The 16,688-nt window shown below is 52.9% G+C and overlaps 2 protein-coding genes across 7 annotated transcripts in view; both read right to left on the bottom strand.

The window, feature by feature from the left end:
• Nucleotides 1–1,423: 1,423 nt before the first annotated feature.
• On the bottom strand, nucleotides 1,424–6,560 carry LOC111139519 (LY6/PLAUR domain containing 3). 3 transcript variants are annotated; one of them, XM_022491807.1, is made up of 6 exons: nucleotides 5,781–6,560; nucleotides 5,359–5,621; nucleotides 4,657–4,788; nucleotides 3,701–3,871; nucleotides 3,219–3,380; nucleotides 1,424–2,339 (listed from the first exon to the last, which is right to left on the bottom strand). In XM_022491807.1, exons 2-6 carry the CDS (start codon nucleotides 5,441–5,443, stop codon nucleotides 1,852–1,854), a joined length of 1,038 nt encoding a protein of 345 aa, XP_022347515.1. In that variant the 5' UTR covers nucleotides 5,444–5,621; nucleotides 5,781–6,560; the 3' UTR covers nucleotides 1,424–1,851. The 3 variants fall into 3 exon arrangements, with proteins under 3 accessions (XP_022347515.1, XP_022347514.1, XP_022347516.1); XM_022491806.1 differs by having other exon boundaries at nucleotides 5,359–6,560; XM_022491808.1 differs by having other exon boundaries at nucleotides 4,657–4,785; nucleotides 5,359–6,560.
• A 4,091-nt stretch (nucleotides 6,561–10,651) lies between these two features.
• Nucleotides 10,652–16,688, bottom strand: part of LOC111139514 (pleckstrin homology like domain family B member 3) — an 18,715-nt gene continuing 12,678 nt past the window's right edge. For 2 of the 4 annotated variants that reach the window (XM_022491798.1, XM_022491800.1), the window contains 4 exons: nucleotides 16,459–16,515; nucleotides 12,514–12,733; nucleotides 11,846–11,931; nucleotides 10,652–10,836 (listed from right to left, as the gene is read on the bottom strand). In XM_022491798.1, the coding sequence (XP_022347506.1) occupies nucleotides 10,702–10,836; nucleotides 11,846–11,931; nucleotides 12,514–12,733; nucleotides 16,459–16,515 (498 nt within the window). In that variant the 3' untranslated portion in view covers nucleotides 10,652–10,701. Of the gene's footprint in view, nucleotides 10,837–11,271; nucleotides 11,932–12,513; nucleotides 12,734–16,458; nucleotides 16,516–16,688 lie in introns of those variants that run through there. The other 2 variants (XM_022491801.1, XM_022491799.1) reach the window with 2 other exon arrangements.

Here is a 16,688-nt window from a genome sequence, read left to right as displayed (position 1 = left end):
ATCTCAAAGGACCAGAGAAAGAATTTATAATGACAAGTTTTCCAAAGTGAATGCTCTAAGAAAAGCGAGGTTGGGGCTTCTGTGGTTAGGCCATCTGGATTCTGGAAGGGCCCAGGGTAAGAGGGAGGTCAGGGGTTCAAAAGCAGAGAGAAGTCTATCTCAAGTTTAGTCAAGCTGAGGGAAAAGTTATGGCCATCTTGGTCACCCTCTGAAAAGGCAGTCTGCTGGGGTTCAAATCTGGGTTCCCATGCTTATTAGCTGGGTGACCTGGGGCAAGTTTCTCAACCTCTCTGGGTCTGGTTTCTTCATCTTATAAAATGCAGATGATTAATACTTACCTCATAGGATGGTTGTATAAACTAAGTACATTAATCCAGGTACAGTACACAAAACAGAACCCGATACACGGATTACTTGCTGTGGGTAAATTACTTTACCGTTCTGAGCCTCAGTTTCCCCAATCATCCCATCTGAGAATGTATATGGAAAATTAAATGTGACTCCGGCTGCAAACACCCTCAGTACAGGGCTGGTATGTGGTAAGACTTTTAAAAGGGTGCCTGTGTGGCTCAGTCGGTTGAGTATCTGCCTTTGGCTCAGGTCATCATCTCAGAGTCCTGGGATCAAGCCCCGCATCAGGCTCTCTGCTCGGCAGGGAGCTTGCTTCCTCCTCTCTCTCTCTCTCTCTGCCTGCCTCTCTGCCTACTTGTGCTCTCTCTCTGTCAAATAAATAAATAAAATCTTAAAAAAAAAAAAGCAGCATCCGCCAAACAGATGACAAGGTGGGTGGGAGCTGGGGATGGTGTACAAGCCATGAAACAAAGCCCCCTTCTGCTCCCAAATGTTGCTAAGAGCCCCATTCACCCTCGTCACCACTTAGTGGTTTCACGGGGCAGCCCCCTCACCAGTGGGATCACCACAAGCTGGCTAAACCCTACGAAATGAAAGCAGTTCAAACCTCAACTTCCCCCAGGGCTGTGGTTCTAGATCTCAGCTTCTCTGTTAAAAGTCTTGGCATGGGGCGCCTGGGTGGCTCAGTGGCTTAGGGCCTCTGCCTCCGGCTCGGGTCATGATCCCAGGGTCCTGGGATTGAGCCCCGCATCGGGCTCTCTGCTCAGCAGGGAGCCTGCTTCCCCCCTCTTTCTCTGCCTGCCTCTCTGCTTACTTGTCATCTCCGTCTGTCAAATAAATAAATAAAATCTTTAAAAAAAATAAAATAAAGGTCTTGGCATTCCTGCCCTAGCTCAGCTACGAGGTTACACTGAGAGGTTAGCGTAAGAAATGAGTCCTTCAAAACACTATACAAAGGAACCAAACTTTTATTGAGACCTTTCTGTGCCAGAAGCTGATCACACAGGGGCATAAGGCATGGTCCCTGCCCTTGAGGAGCTCACAGTCTAGTAAGGATGTCAGACGCCCAAACGATTGCCACAGAGATGGGGGGCAGGGGCAGCAGGCAAGCTGAGGAACGCATGAGTACCCTGCTCTACCCCCCATATTCCAGATTGGCTGTAAGAGGGCAAAGAGGAAGCTTATCATTGTTTCTCCCATTTTCCCTAAGACAGTCCTGACTTTTCTCGGTCCTAGGCACCATGAGGACAGGAAAGAGAGACAGAGATGAGGGAGATGCATTTGCTGCCTTCAAAAAGCTGCGACACCCTGGCAGGATATAGACAACGGTAACTTTATTTCCCAAAGCCGCAAACCAGTGCAGCAGAAGCTGGGGAGAGTGGGGAAGATTGGAAGAATGGGGGCTGGGCCAGCCCAGTCCAGTCCGGGAAAGGGAAGTAGTGGGAAGAGAGGGTGCCCAGGGCCAGGGGATAGGGCAAGATGGTTTCTAGATGGAAAAACTCAGAGTAAGTTGCCAGCAGCCACAGCCAACAGAGGGACCACCAGCCCAATGAAGGGAGTCACAGAGCCTTTACTATAGGCCACACCTTTTGTAGGGTGATGCCCCATATTACTTCGGTCCTGGTGGCCAGGGGCGCCTCCAGCCAAGCTAGATTCCTCTTTCCGGGAGGTCTCTGGATGTACTTCCTGTGGAGAAGTCTGGCTGGCTGGGGCTGAGGTGGGCTTGCTGGTAGAGACGAGTGTGGTTGGGGCTGGGGTAGAAGTAGTGATGGAGGTGGTTGTGGCCAGAGTGGTGGGCTTAGGAGCGGGCAGCAGAACAAGGGGTGGGATTCGAGGAGAGAAAAAGGTCTTGTTGTGGAGATCCGAGTTACAGCGGGACCCCTGGCAGCAGGAGCCACTGAGTGTGAACCCTGGGCCTGTCACCACATCCCGGGTGCAGAACTCGTCCTGGACACAGCCCCGAACAGGCAAGGTTACAGTCACATTTGCTGCAGGAGGGAGACACAGGTGGGTGGGTGGTGGGAGGGTTGCAGAGCCAGAAGGAAATTTCGGGGCAAGACAAGGGCAAAAACCCCTAATACAGGGGACAGAAGGGCTCTGCATCCATTAATCCAAAGTCTCAATTCAGGCCCCACTTCCAGAAACTCTGTCCCATTGTCTCTGGCACATGGTGAACCCCGTTTCCCACTTTTGAGAAGAAAAGTGGGTAGGATGAACTACAAGTACCACAATACCTTGGGAGAAAAGCTGGGAAAGTATGGACCCGGATACACCTCTCATAAGACCAAAGAGCCCAACAAACTTTCCCTACATCCCTCTCTTCATTTTTTTCCGACTTTCTCCCTTCCACCCCCACCCCTACCAAAATCAGTCTTAAGAGTTCAGAACAACATCTCCCATAATGCACCTGGCAGAAGAGGCGTTTGAAGAACACCCCTCAGGGTTCCTTGAGGCAGAGGCCAGGAGGATGAACTACCTCTCTCCTAAGTGGTTAGGTGGGCGGCCCTAACCTAAACCCTAACCTAAACCCAGCCGTTTTAAGGAACCGGAGCTAGAGTCCCTGCAATCTAGAAGCTTGGAGGCTTACATTTCCCACAGCGCATCGTCCCATTCTGCACCTGGCAGGCCTCTATCGAGATGTATTTCCAAAAAAGACTCTAGGACAAAAGCATCCGTACCCCCACACGACGTCGGGGATAGAGCTGCATTTCTCCTGCCGCTCTAGGCTAAGGCAAGAACTTAGGCCTACAGTTTCCAGAACGTGCTGGAGGTGGGGGAACTCTCTGGGGAAAGGGCTACCCACCGCCCGTGAGGCCTCAGAGAGGCTACCACAACTCCCGCTGACCCCGTGCTCCCCACTCGCTCACCTGCCGTCAGGGTGACGTTACCGTCGAAGCAGCCCTTGTAGACGCGGTCGCTGGCGTTGTAGCAGCTCACGACCGGCGGCGCCGTACCCTGGCACGCCTCGCGGCTCAGCCCCACGCAGCTGTAGCACTCGGCACCGTTGGGCTGGTACGCACTCTCATTGCCTGCGAGGAGAGCGGATTGGAGGGAAGGGGTCCAGAAGGCTCCGGAAGCCCAGCGCAGCCCGAGGGTCCCCGCAGCCTAGGTCTCCGCCCCTAGCTCCGCCCAGGGCGAAGCCCGCCCCCACCTGTCGCCCCTCTCCTCCCGCATAGCCCCACCCCTAGCGTCCCTCCCCAAGCGGCCTACAGCGACGAAGCCCCGTCTTCCGCCGCGTGACTCCGCCCCAAGCACGTGCCGAGTTCTCCCGCCTCCAGGTTGGGATCACCCTAGTGGCTCAGCGGCGGTGTGGCTCCGCCCCCGAGCCTAGGGCCCCGCCCCCACCGACCTGCGGGGTTCAGCGCTCGGGACGTGAGGTTGAGTTTGGTGTTGCAGCGGTCCTGGGAGCACTGCTGCAGCTGGATGAAGGCCAGTAGCCCGTGAAGGTCCAGGCCGCGGTCATTCTTGCCCGTGAGTCCCGAACCGCAGCCCCGCACTGCCACAGAGAACTGCCCGTGGACTGCGGAGAGGGGAGGGGGCGGGGTCAGGGGCGGGACTATGGGCGGGGCCTCGAGTGGACCCGACCACCACCACCACCAGAAGAGAGCCCAGCCAGGGTCGAAGGGCCGGGGCCTCAGAAAGCCGATCGCAGGGGAAAGAACGACAGAAGGAGGGGCAGATCCTCAAAGAGCTGAGTCCGGAGGGAACAGACAGGCGGACGGACAAAACTGAGAGGGGAGGCCCAAGAGTGCAGTAGGACGGGGCCGGGCGGTAGAGGGACGGAACCGCACAAAGAATCTTAAGAAGGAACTGGGAGACTGACAGAAAGGGCACAGGAGCAGAGACAGGTAGGACCTCCCAGGAGCTGTAGCCTCAGATGGGGGCTGGATTCCCCTCGGGGGTGGGTTAGTGGGGGGCAGCCTCAGTCTAGGGAACCTAGGAGGAGACCTGTGGAGGGGTCTGCCTCGTCACGGGCCTACCGGGATAGAGGGTTCTGGCAGGGACAGGGTGAGTAGGGAAGACTTGGGGGGTAGTGGGGGGGACAAGGCGGAAATGGATAGGGTGTGCCCTCGAAGGGGACTGGGTCCCAAATCCGGGCTCTCCCGGATCACCCCACTCAGGTAGCACCTGTCAGCCCCGCGCCCTAACGGCGTGATTGTGTTAAAGGGCTCCAGCCAGGCTGAAAGGGATGCATGCAGGGCGTTGAATGGATGTGGACAAATTCAGAAGGGGCGGGACAAAAGGAGGCGGGGCCTGGCTTGGGGAGCTTGAACGGGTACGAATGGACCAGAGGGCCCCACTCACTGGTCTCCACCGCCCCCATGGCCTCTGTGCAGACGTCCACGCCCGGCGCGCACTTCACTGTCTTGGTCTTCTGCGGAGAGCATCCGTCATCTGCTTTCTGCACGCAGCTGTAGCACTCCAGGGCCTGCGCTCCTGGGGATGCCGGGCCCAGTAGAACTAAGGGATCCCTACTGAAGCCTTCTCCCAGAAAGGAGAAATAGTCCTTCCCATGCCCTCTGTCCCCGGGACGGGACAATGCTGTTGCCCACCGTTTTCCAGGACAGGAGTAAGGAAAACCTCCCCACCAATCTGGTGCCCCTCTCCTTCAAAGCCTCCTATGCCTGCAGTGGGAACATCCTTCCCACAGCCCCTTATGCTCCAGATGGGGGATCCCTGCTATGGATGGGAGGGACACCTTCCCACAGTTCCTTGTTCATGGTAGCAGAACTCTTCCTACAGTCCAGGCGACTCAGCGAGGGATCCCTTCCCACTGCCCCTTCTGCCCAGGGCAGGGGGTCCTTCCCACAGCTCACATCTGCTCAGGATGGAAGAACTTCCCCCCAGGGAGGAATCCTCCCCATAGTCCCTCTGCCCAAAGTAGGGGATCTCTCCTACAGCCCCTTCTGCTCAGGATGGAAGATTGTCCCCACAGCTCTCCCTGTAGGAGACAGCTCCTTCCTAGGGCCCCTACTGTACCCCATCCATCCCCTCCAGCAGACCCACCTCCTCCAAGAAGGAGCATCAACAGGACCAGCCAGCCCGTAGTCCGGATCACTGCCTGGGCGCCTGCTTTCCTGGCAGGGTCCATGGCTCCGTCCTGCTCCCTCAGCGTTCCCCCTGGGTGTGCCGCCTCCCAACCTGGGCCCTCTTACCTGAGCCCGGGATGAGTAACCTCCCCCCAGGCAACCCTGGCCTTGCCCAACCAGGCCAAATCAGCGTCCGCAGTGGGGCGGGGCGCCCGCCCCTGGGTGCGTCACCCACAGCTGCTGAAGAGGGAAAGAGGGGGGGAGTCAAGGTTCCCTGACAGTTCCCAGGAGAAAGTCTGTTTGGGGGGATGACGGGAGAGGGAAAAGCACTGAGGCTCAGAATGGGAAAAGGGTCTACTTGACACGCAGCACTCCAGAAATATGTAATGAGTACTTAACCGTGGGCAAGCTTTGGTTTGGGCGACTGTTGGAGGTTAAGACCGAACCGGTGCCTGTCCTCATGGAGCTCACTGTCTGATGGGGGAGACAGATATTAATTAAGTAATCACACAAACTGTTATACGCAACTGGAACAATGAAGGGAGAAGTGTAGGGAGCTCCGAGGAGGTATGGAGTCTAGGGGAGGGGGCTGGTTGGTCAGTGAAGCTTGCCAGAAAGTGTCGTTTAAGCTGTGGTTCAAAGGCGGGGGTGGGGGGGTGTACAGAGCTCCCTTACAAAGCAGAGGGAACTCAGAGGACAAAGAAGAGGAAGGTAGACACTGAGGCCGAAAAGCCAGGCAGGGGCTAGAACGGCCACATCATTACAGGCCCTGTGAAGAGATTTCAGTGAATTCTGAGAAGAATGGATAAATGTTAAGAGGGTCTCAATCTCCCGGGACAGGGAGAGGATACAATCAGACTTACTTTTTAATATGATCAAAACCTGGAAACAAATGCAAATATCCATCAAGAAGGGAACAGAAAAAGAATGAGTGGGTCACTCACCCCATGGGATATCACTCAGCAGTGAGAAAACAAGCCAACCACTGGTGTCTGCAGCCCCATGGATGAATCTCGAAAACTTTATGTAGAGCTCAAGAAGCCTTACACAAATAAAACATACTGTGTAACTCCGCTGACATGAAGTTCTAGAACAGAACAGGGATTCCATCGTCCCAAAGGAGCAATGGTGATGAGCCCCACTCTCTTCCTCCAGGCAGTAGTTACACGTGTGTGCAAATCTGTAAAGAATTACCCAGCTGGGGACACCTGGGCCTGGGCAGCTCAGTGGGTTAAGCGGCTGCCTTTGGCTCAGGTCATGATCCCATGGTCCCGGGATCAAGTCCCACATCTGACTCCTTGCTCAGCAGGAAGCCTGCTTCTCCCCCTGCTTGTGCTCATGCACGCTCGCACTCTCTCTCTCTCTGATAAATAAATAAATAAAATCTTAAAAAAAAGAATTACCCAGCTGTATACTTATATACTAAATGTACATTATACATAAAAAAAAAAAAAGGAAAGAGAGAGAGTAAAAAAAGAAAGGATGTCACTGTGTCCTCTGTGGAAGGAGCGAGAAAGCCGGGAGACCAGTGAGGGAGCTGGGCAGTCTTCCAGGTAAAGAAGAAAAGCAGCCCCTGACATCAGAGAGTTGGTGAGGCACCCACACTGAGGCCGTGGGGTTCTGTTACACACCAACACCAACACAGAACACCCACCCCAGACAGAGCCACACCAAGATGTGCTGGAGGGGGACACACCGAGGACCACAGCAGGACCACATCTGAATTCAGAAGCAAGAACATCATGCAAACCGCAAAATGACTAAGCATCCCCATATCCAGGCTCATATAAGTGACTGCCTATGTTACGTTATACTACGTTATATTATAGTATTTATATAGATTATGTTTATTATGTAATAACATTTATATTATTATACTATATTATATCATTATATAAGTTACATCTCTAACGTTGCTTTGTTTCTCCTGGCTCATAGATAAGGTTTATCTATGCTGGGGGAAAAAGAGCGGCTGTGTTCATAAAGATATTATCTATTCCCCAGACCCCGTTGGGCACCCCGATTCCCAATAATGAGTAGCACCTCAGTCATATAGGTGACGTCACTTGGCATCATGCTGAGACTCCCAGAGAGAAAGTGAATGACTACCTGTGAAGTCATCCGGCACTGGCCCCTGCCTTCCAGCCTTCCAGCCTTAAAATCCCAGCCCCACTTAGGGTTTTCTGTGTGACACCGAGGAGGTGTCTTCACCTCTCTGAGCCTCTGAGAGATCTGTTTTATAATAAAGGAAGGAGTGGCAAAGCATCAACTCTGAAATCGGACAGACTGAAATTTTAATCCTGCCTTTGCCCTCCTCTTGCTGTGTGACCTCAAGCAAGTGGGACTCCCTCTCTGAACTTCAGCTGCTGCCTTTGCCACAAGGACCCCAAAACCCCTACCTCCTGAGGGATGGAGGGAGGCAGGGTAGTAATACTGTAACTATTGTGTGTTGACGAGCAGAGGCCCTGCAGGCCCCAGCTGCGTGGGAGAGTTTCAGGGAGGAACCCCAACTAGCAAGACCAGAAGAACTAGGATCTTGGGAGGGAGTGGTACCTAGGGTGGGGAGTCTCCTCTTGCTCAGGCCTGCCTGGATCCTGGGTGCTGACCCCCACCTGGCCCAGGCCCAGAGAGCAGAGGGAGGGTTGAATGTGGGGCCTCTGCTTACACTTGCTCTGGGATTCTTCCCTGCTCCTATTCCCAGAGGTCATGGCAAAGTGGTTTAGAACCTGGCTCTCCAGATAGGTGAACAGAGAGGTCAGTGTGGAGGCAGTCCCTGGCTCTGGAGGTCATGTCAGGGCCTCAGACAACCTTGGGGGCATATCCAGTATGGTTTCCTGTCCTCTGGGCCAAGGGAGGCCCTGAGCCCAGTGACATTCCCAGTCTATCTTTAGACCCACTCCTTCTGGGGACATACAATCTGGGATGTGTCAGGGAAGGGGTGGGGTTAGGGGCAGGGCTGGCTACATAATTTGTGGGCCTCAGTGCAAAGTATAAATATGGGGACCAGGTTCAAAAGGTAGGAAAGAGTGCCATTAGAGGTATTAATTTTGAAATGCATTTTTCTTTCTTCTGCCATCTTTCTCCACCCCTCCTGGTGTTCAAGGTCATATTCCCAAAGGCAAACCTTTTGGACTCTTGAGAGCACAGACCTTCACAGGTATCTGCAGACCTTGTCCCACAGCCAGAGCAACTGGATTGCTGGGCACCCCTTCTGGGGGACAGCTGTCCCCTGCCATGCACCACCTGAGATGCCATGAGGCTCGAATGTATGTCCTGCTCTTCCCAGCTGCCCCCAGACCTACTGAAGTTGGAAGTGACAATGGTCATGGGGCAGGAGCAGGGAGGGAAAGGCAGACAGAGCCTGTCCTGGGGATGTGGGAGATGGCGGGTTGTGGAGCCATGTGTGAGCCAAGGCTCTGATCCCCTTCAGCACGGGCTTGCCAGCCCTTCAGACCGCACTTACGAAATCCAAATTCCGAAAGAAAATGAAGAATTTCCAGATGGCAACCACAGAGCATCACACCTGACGGCTCTTGGCACAGGGACCTGTCACCTATACTGATCACATGTCTGAGAGGCTGGCCCCCATGAGCACTCCATTCTTGGAGGGGTCTGGGGCATGGTTTGATACAAGAATCCAGATGTCTGGCACCTGGAGGTGGAGGCCAAGGGACACAGGGGTCCCCCCAGGGCCCGGGGATTGAAGTGTTTGTATGCCCAGGACTCAGGAGACCACCATATCTGGATCCATCAGAAATCCTGCAATGGGATACCCATGCCCTAAGCAAACAGGAACCAGAGGGACTGAGTGCCTAGTTCCAGAGAGATCTTTCCAGTGGCTGAAGACCTGTCTCTACACAGTGAGGGCCTAGGGTGGTCAGGGCTGTCTTGAGCAATCCCAGGGGACGGTGGAAGCCCAGACTAGGCACCTGATCCAGCCTAGGGATCAAGGAGAGCTTCCCGAAGGAGGGGACACCTTGAGTAAGACGGAAAGAATGAAGAGACCTTTGTCTGCTTTGTTTTCCGCTGTCCTCGATCCTCAGCAGTTTTTTCAGCCAGCAGAAGTTCTTTCAACACCTAATTTGCACTTTGGCCCTTTGCTGTGTGCCAAGGACTCAATAGTGACTTGAACAGCCCGAATCCCTGCCTCCCAGGGCTTCCATCCAGCACAGGAGACACACTCATCGACAGTGATGACCCAGAGCTGTCAAGGCTGTGATGGGGGAGGCACAGGCTGGATCAGGGAGGATCAGGGCTGGCTGGCACAAGCCCAGGGGAAGTACCTGACTCAGCCAGGAGAATCAGGGAGGGCTTCCTGGAGAAGGAGGCATCTGCGCTATGACCTAAATGATGAGTAGTAGCGTGGAGTGAGGAAAGGTGCCCAAACAGAGGGAAGAGTATGTACAAAGACCAAGAAGTGAAAGGAAAGCATTTTTTTTCCACTTTCATGGACTGAAATGTGCCCTATGGTGCTGAGGACATGGCAGTAACCAGGACACCACTGGCTCTGACCTCATGGGACTCCCAGTCCATATGGGACCCAGATCCACTACCAGTGATCACCTAGGGTGTTTAGGGATGGAACAGGGGAGCTCAAAATGGGGTGCCTGACCCAGTTGTGAGGGGCAGGAAGGGCTTCCTGAAGGAGGGACATCTCAAGTCTGAGAAATGAGGAGCTAGCCACTTAAAGACAGGGCAGAGAATAATTATGTGCCAAGGCCCAGAGGACAGGAGCCTAGAAGTTCTTAGAAACTACCAATAGCCCAGTCAAATCAAAAAGGGTGGAAGCAGGGGGGCCCACAAACTAAAAAAAAACAAAATTGCCAAAGATTAAAGACACATGCTTCTCCCCACCCCCCAGCTCCCTAGCCTTGACCTTAATGTTGAAGGTCTCCATTCCTGAAGAGAGGAGAACGGGCTGTGGGACGTTTGGCTCTCAGAGATACCTAGAACTCGGATGTCCTGCTTAGCTCAGGGCGAAGGGGCCCAGGACACCTGTTCTAGAAATACACTGCATCAACGACTGTCTTTCTCCGTGTTTAATTCGGGATCACAGGAGCACCAATAAATAGTTCCTTCCAGCCCCTGCAATCTTCCTCCTGCCCGGCGCAGGGCCCCAAGGGCTGGCTTCCCATCGCGGGAAGGCACCTGCAGCCCAAAACACCACGGCTCAGGCCTGCTGAGCTGTGGCACCTGCAGGATTCCCGGAAGTTCCAAAGGGGCGGGCCCATGCCTTCCGGGGCGGGCGGGCGGGGCCTAGGGCGGGGCAGTAGAGGCGGAGCCTCACCGGGACTCCCCCCCAAGAGGGCGGGGCCCCTCCTCAAGGGGCGTGATTCTCATCAGCAGCGGTCACAATGACGTCCATCCAAATGCGCATGGCCTCCGGGCTGGGCGCCACCATGTAGAACAGACGTTCATAGGTTTTCACGCAGAACGTCAGGCGAGGGTTGGGGCTCTGGGTTAAGCAGCGGAATGAAAGTGGTTAAGAGAACAAATGGGTTAGAATCCCAGCCTTGCTACTGACGCGCTGTGTGGCATTGGACAAGTAACTTAGACTCTGAATCAACTTCCCCATCTGTTTTCCTAAATAATGCTACCTACCTCATTGGGTTATGAAGCTGCAGTGAATTAACATTTGGGGACTTAGGATTTGGGGAGCAGGAGGAATTCAGAAGGAAGACTTGTGTCCCCTTTCTAGCTTACCTCCTTTATTAGAAATATAAGCATTCACCACAACCCCCCAAATCTAGGTCCCCCTGGTTTGTAACTGGAGAAAGCTAGTATCTACACTCCATTTATTAAGTAGCTATCTGCCAACCCTGAATTGAGTAAATCCCTTATACCCATTCATTACCTTCTGTTAACCTTCTGAGGAAATGGGTTACATTATGCCCATTTTGCAGGTGAGAAAATGAAGGCTGGCTAAGGGAAATCACTTTCCTGCTGTCCCACAGCTGAGATTCCAGCCTAAACTCTAAAAGGCCACAGTTGGTTGCTCCCCAGAGCTTTCTAAATACCATACCAGTTGCCAACACTTAAATTCCTGGCACTGCACTTGTACAAATTTCGACTTTCTGAGTTCCCTAGGGCAAAAGAATATGAAGTGACACCGTGCGGCCCATTCCCATTTGGCAACTACGGGCAGAGGCTGAGAAAAGATCGCCTCTTCTGGATGCTCCCAGGCTGCCTCTGTCCTCACCCTGATGTCTCCATCCATTTATTCCCAGCCTGGCATCAGAGCTTGCCAAATTTTTGCTCTCGATCTTCTGCTCTGAGAAAAGCAATAGAGGCTGAGAGGCAGAGACTGAGCTCTGAATTTGTGGTTGCTGCAGTGAAATGACCTGATGGGCTCCTCCTGGGCTGGATGGAGGATGCTGACAGTGCATGTACCCAGGGGCAAGCTAAGGTCTGACTGCAGGAGCTCTAATCAGGAAAGCAGGGGGGAGCACCAAGTGGGGCTTCACCTTGAAGGCACAGCGTAAGTGGTCATAATAGACTTCCTCGATGGCCTGGAAGTAGATGACGCCTTTGAGCTTGGTCTCTTCCTTGTCTGATGGAGGGAGGTGAGGGGGAGACAACCAGTGAGAGCTGTGCGTCTGTGCATTGAGGCACAGGTTGCTAGACCCAAGTCCAGAGACTGGTGTTAGGGCGAGGGAATGGTGGCAGAGTCTGGAGGCCCCTAAGATACCCTGGTTGGGAGCTGAATGAATGTTGAGGTTGGAAGGGAGACTGGACAAGCCTGGGGAGTGGGGTCTGGGGAGCTGGAATCCTAGGTCCCTGAGTGCCTTGGTCCTAGAGAAGAAAAGAGACTCAGAAGAGGTTCAGAATTACTGACTCCCTCAGAGAGGAAGGGTGAGGGGCCTGGACTCCTGCATGTTGAGGGTGGGGGGAGGGCAAGGGCAATGCTGGTCCAGATTCCCAGTATCTCAGGAAAAATGGGGTTTGGGGAGCCAGAACTGTACAAAGGTGTTGGATTCTGTGTCGCTAACAGGGCTGGGGATCCAGACTCGTGGGCCTAAGCGAGATGGGGACCGGGACCGGGTATCTCAGGTGTCTTGTGGGGAAAGCCTCTGGAGTGGCCACTTCCAGGGTCCTGGGGGCCCAAGGTCCCAGGCGGCCAGGCCGGGCTTACCGGCGTAGTAGGCCAGACGGCGGGCCTGGCGGTCGAAGCAGAACCACCGCTTCTTCCAGGTCTTTATGCGGCCGCCCATCTTCACCAGGGATCCGCGGCAGCAGCCTCCTGACACCCTTAGGTGCGGGCAGCTTTCAGGATTGTGGCCCCAGCGTTCCAGGTGCTGCCGAAGATCCAAGACTCGAGGGCCCGGGGGGCGGGGTGGAGGCGTGGGCGGGGCCTGGGGAGGGAAGAGAAGGGGGCAGCTGACATCAAAGGGTCAGGGAGGGGGTGGTCCACCAGCCAGCCCTGGCTCCCTCTCCCCTGCTCCCCTGTAAGGCCGGCCACAGCTTTAACCAGCTGTATCAACAATGCCCATCATGAGAATGAGTCTGGAGCTAGAGCCAGTGACTAGGACACCCTGCCACGGGCTTACTAGCAGCAACAACTTGACTCCCCATGATTGCCCCTGGGACTGGGCTACTGGGAGCCCCATTTTACAAATGAGCAAACTGAGGTACAAGAAGATAAAATGATCCACTGGAGGTCACCCAGAGCTTCTAGAGGGTAGAGCTGAAACAGAAGCCCAGGTCCTCCTGCCCCCTGAGCTCACCCCAAAACACATAAGATGTGCTAGAGAAGTGAGGGAACCCAGGGGGACCCTCATATACTGCGAAACAGGGACCGAGTAAGTGATCCATACATGCAAGCAGTCCTGTTGTTGTTCTGGTTGTGATGAAATCAGTGGTTACTTCCTGGGCTGGGCACTTTATAGGTATAATCCCTCTGCCCTCTCAAACTCTCTCAAACAACAACAACAAAACAGAGCGGGGATGGTAATACATCATTACCCCCATTTTACAGATGTCGAAACCAAGACTCAGAGAGGTTAGATCACTAGGCCCAAGTCACACAGCTAGAGCTGATGGAGCCAGGACTCGCCAGGCAGAGTGGTCATCTCAGGAGCCAGAAAGGGAAGAACCAAGATAATGACAGTGTCTGGTGTGTACAAGGCCCAGCCTGATGGCACCTGTTCTTCCCAAAGGATCCCTGCAAAGAACAGTAATGATCCCCACGGTCACACGGAGGCTCAGAGCAGTGTGCCTCAGACTTGAGCGGGCAGGCAGACCCCCTAGGGATTTTGTTAAAAATGCAGCCTCTGGTTCAGTCAGGGGTGGGGGTGAGGGTCTGAGGGTCCAACAAGCTCCTAGGCTGCCAATGCTGCTGGTCCACGGACCTCACCTCAGATATCAAGGGCTGAGGAGATGAGCTGAGGCAACAGAGGCGAGGCCAGAGCAAGGAGGGATGAAAAACAGAGATGAGACTCAGTGGATGGAGATGGAGATGGGCAGAGCCACGCAGAGGGGAGATGCATAGGAGGGGAAGGAGCAGTTAGCAGTTAAAAGGGTACCTACTGGGGCCTAGAATCTTCTATGGGTCCTGTGGCCAAATCCAGACAGTTACACTAACGATCAGCAGTGTGTATGAAAGGTCCCACTCCCTGTCGCGCACTGTGTGTGCCAAGTGACCACAGTCATCACCTCGTCTCCTCTCCAAAAAAACAAAAAACAAAAAACAAAAAAAAAACAGCTGTCTGTCCCATTTGCCAGATGATACAACTGGGATTTCTGGAGAGGAAGTGACTCACCAAGGTCACCCAGGTAGGATGTGGGCAGAAAGGGGGCCCCCATCCAGAAGAGCTGATGGGCTTCTGACTCTCGACGCCACTGCTGCCCACTGTGTCACCCCCGCGGAACCCCTTCCCCTCTTGGAGCCTCAGTTTCCCCGTGCTGAAATTCGGGGGCTATCACAGTACTCGCCTCACAGGACTGTTTCAAGGAGGAGCTGGAGGTCAGGCTCTCCAGTCATGGGACTGTGCTTCTAGGAGGGAATCCCATAGAACAAGAAGGCAGCTTAGAGTGAAGGGGTGGGGGGTAGAGAGACACGACAATGCACCGAGCAGGGAGCTGTTTAATAAATGATGATGCTTCATTTTTAATGAGGTAGAGCTTATGCCTGGCAGCCCGGAAGGCTCCCCTGCCCTGCCTGCTTTATTTTACTCCCCGCCTCTTATCAGCACCTGACAGGCTACTTAAAATTTCACATACTGAAGCTGCTTTTTCTGTCCATCTGCCTCTAAATGCCAGCTTCCCCCAGGGCAGGAATTGGATTTGGGTCACTGCTGTGACCCTAGGGCTTCCACCAGCAGGCACTCAATAAATATAAAGGAAATATTAAAAATAATAATAACAAGGAAAGGGCAGATGGTTGAGAAAGCAAAAAACAGACTGGGAACAATGTGCTGGCTTAAGGGAAAAATAAATTCACAAAATAGGGTTTGATCAGTGTATGTGGAAAAGTGTTAAAAAAGACTGGAAGGGGGCACCTGAGTGGCTCAGTCGGTTAAGTATCTGCCTTCCGCTTGGGTCATGATCTCAGGGTCCCCAGGATGGAGCTCAGCGTTGGGCTCCAGCTTCCCCACCCCCACTGGGCTCCCTGCTCAGCGGGGAACCTGCTTCTCCCTTTCCCTCTGCACCCCACCAGCCCCACTTCATGCTCTTTCTCTCACATGCTCTCTCTCTGTCTCAAATAAATAGATAAAATCTTAAAAGAAAAAAAAAAAGATTCAAAGGCTTCTCTCAACAAGACGAAACACTTGTGACTCCTGAGGTAGAATAGGGAGATCTTCACTTCCCCAAATTCAATAACATTTGTTGTAACAAAAATGTATTCATGCTATTAACGTGGGTAAAAATAAAATTTTAATAAGGAGCAGTCAGCTAAATCCAGAATGTGCAAAACACTGCAGGATAAATGACTCATTTTTTTCCCCACAAATAAATGGCAAGTTTTTAAAAAGTAGGGAGGGAGGACTCTTCATGTCAGAGATGTGGGAGACATTTTAAATGCATTGTGTTTACTTTCTTTGGATCCAGATTCAAATAAACAACCATAAAAGGACATTTCCCAGACAACTAGGGAGACGTGAATGTGGGTCACATCTTAGGATGGTACAGAATTATTAATTATCTCCTACAGTATGGCAATGGCATTTTTGTTACACTAAAAAGAAAACTTGCCTATTTGAGATACACAGTGAGGTATGGAGGAAATGATACAATATCTGAAATTTGCTTTAAATATTTAAAATGCAGGGTGGGAAGTAAGTGAGCGATCAGTAAAACAAAGTTGGCAAGTAAGAAAAGATTCAAGACTGATAATCACTGGGGAGCCCGGCTGACCCAGCTGGTAGAGTGTGTGACTCTGTGACTCTTGATCTTGGGGTCATGAGTTTGAGCCCCGTGATGGGTATAGAGATTATAAAAAATAAATAAAAATCTTGGGGCGCCTGGGTGGCTCAGTGGGTTAAAGCCTCTGCCTTTGGCTCAGGTCATGATCTCAGGGTCCTGGGATCGAGCCCCGCATTGGACTCTCTGTTCAACAAGGAGCCTGCTTCCTCCCTCTCTCTCTGCCTGCCTCTCTGCCTCTCTTGCCTACTCTCTGTCTGTCAAATAAATAAATAAAATCTTTAAAAAAAATAAGTTAAAAAAAAAAGTCATAATCGTCGAAGCTGCATGGTGGGTACATGGGGGCTTCCTGATCTACTCTACCTCTACACATGCTTGAATATTTGTATAAAAAAGGTTTTTAAAAGAATCAAACGAGTTTTTAAATGTTTTAAGTGATTTTGAAAACCCCAGCATATCGTGGCCCTCGTTCTACAGTAACTGCTGATGTCACCCATTTATAGAAGAGGAAACTGAGGCACAGAGAAGTAGAGCATGTTACCCGAGGGTATGCCATGGATACAGATAACAATAATGGGAACCAGGCCTTCTTAATTCCCCTCCTGTTGCCAATCCCCAGATACTTTTCCTTTGGAGTAGAGAAGAGGCTGAGAGAAGAAAGAGCAGGGGCTGGGGCAGAAACAGCACCGAGATGGGGCTGAGGGCAGGACAGACTGACCATAATGGCAGGTACATCAGGGCCTGAGGAAACTTCCTTGTTTCTTCTCATCCCTTCCTGTGGATTGAGTATGGAGGAGTCAATGAGGATGCTAACCAACAAGAAGTACGGGGGGAAACACACTGGGTTCCTGGGTCTGAGGGAGGTGGGGGCTGGGGGCCTGGACTCCTGGGTCTGAGGGAGGAGGGGGCTGGGGGCCTGGACTGCTGGGTCTGAAGGAAGAAAGGACA

The sequence above is a fragment of the Enhydra lutris genome, unplaced genomic scaffold (assembly GCF_002288905.1).
Source record: "Enhydra lutris kenyoni isolate GAN:26980312 unplaced genomic scaffold, ASM228890v2 scaffoldscaffold110, whole genome shotgun sequence".
Lineage (NCBI taxonomy): Eukaryota > Metazoa > Chordata > Mammalia > Carnivora > Mustelidae > Enhydra > Enhydra lutris.
This window is presented reverse-complemented; position numbering and strand designations above follow the sequence as displayed.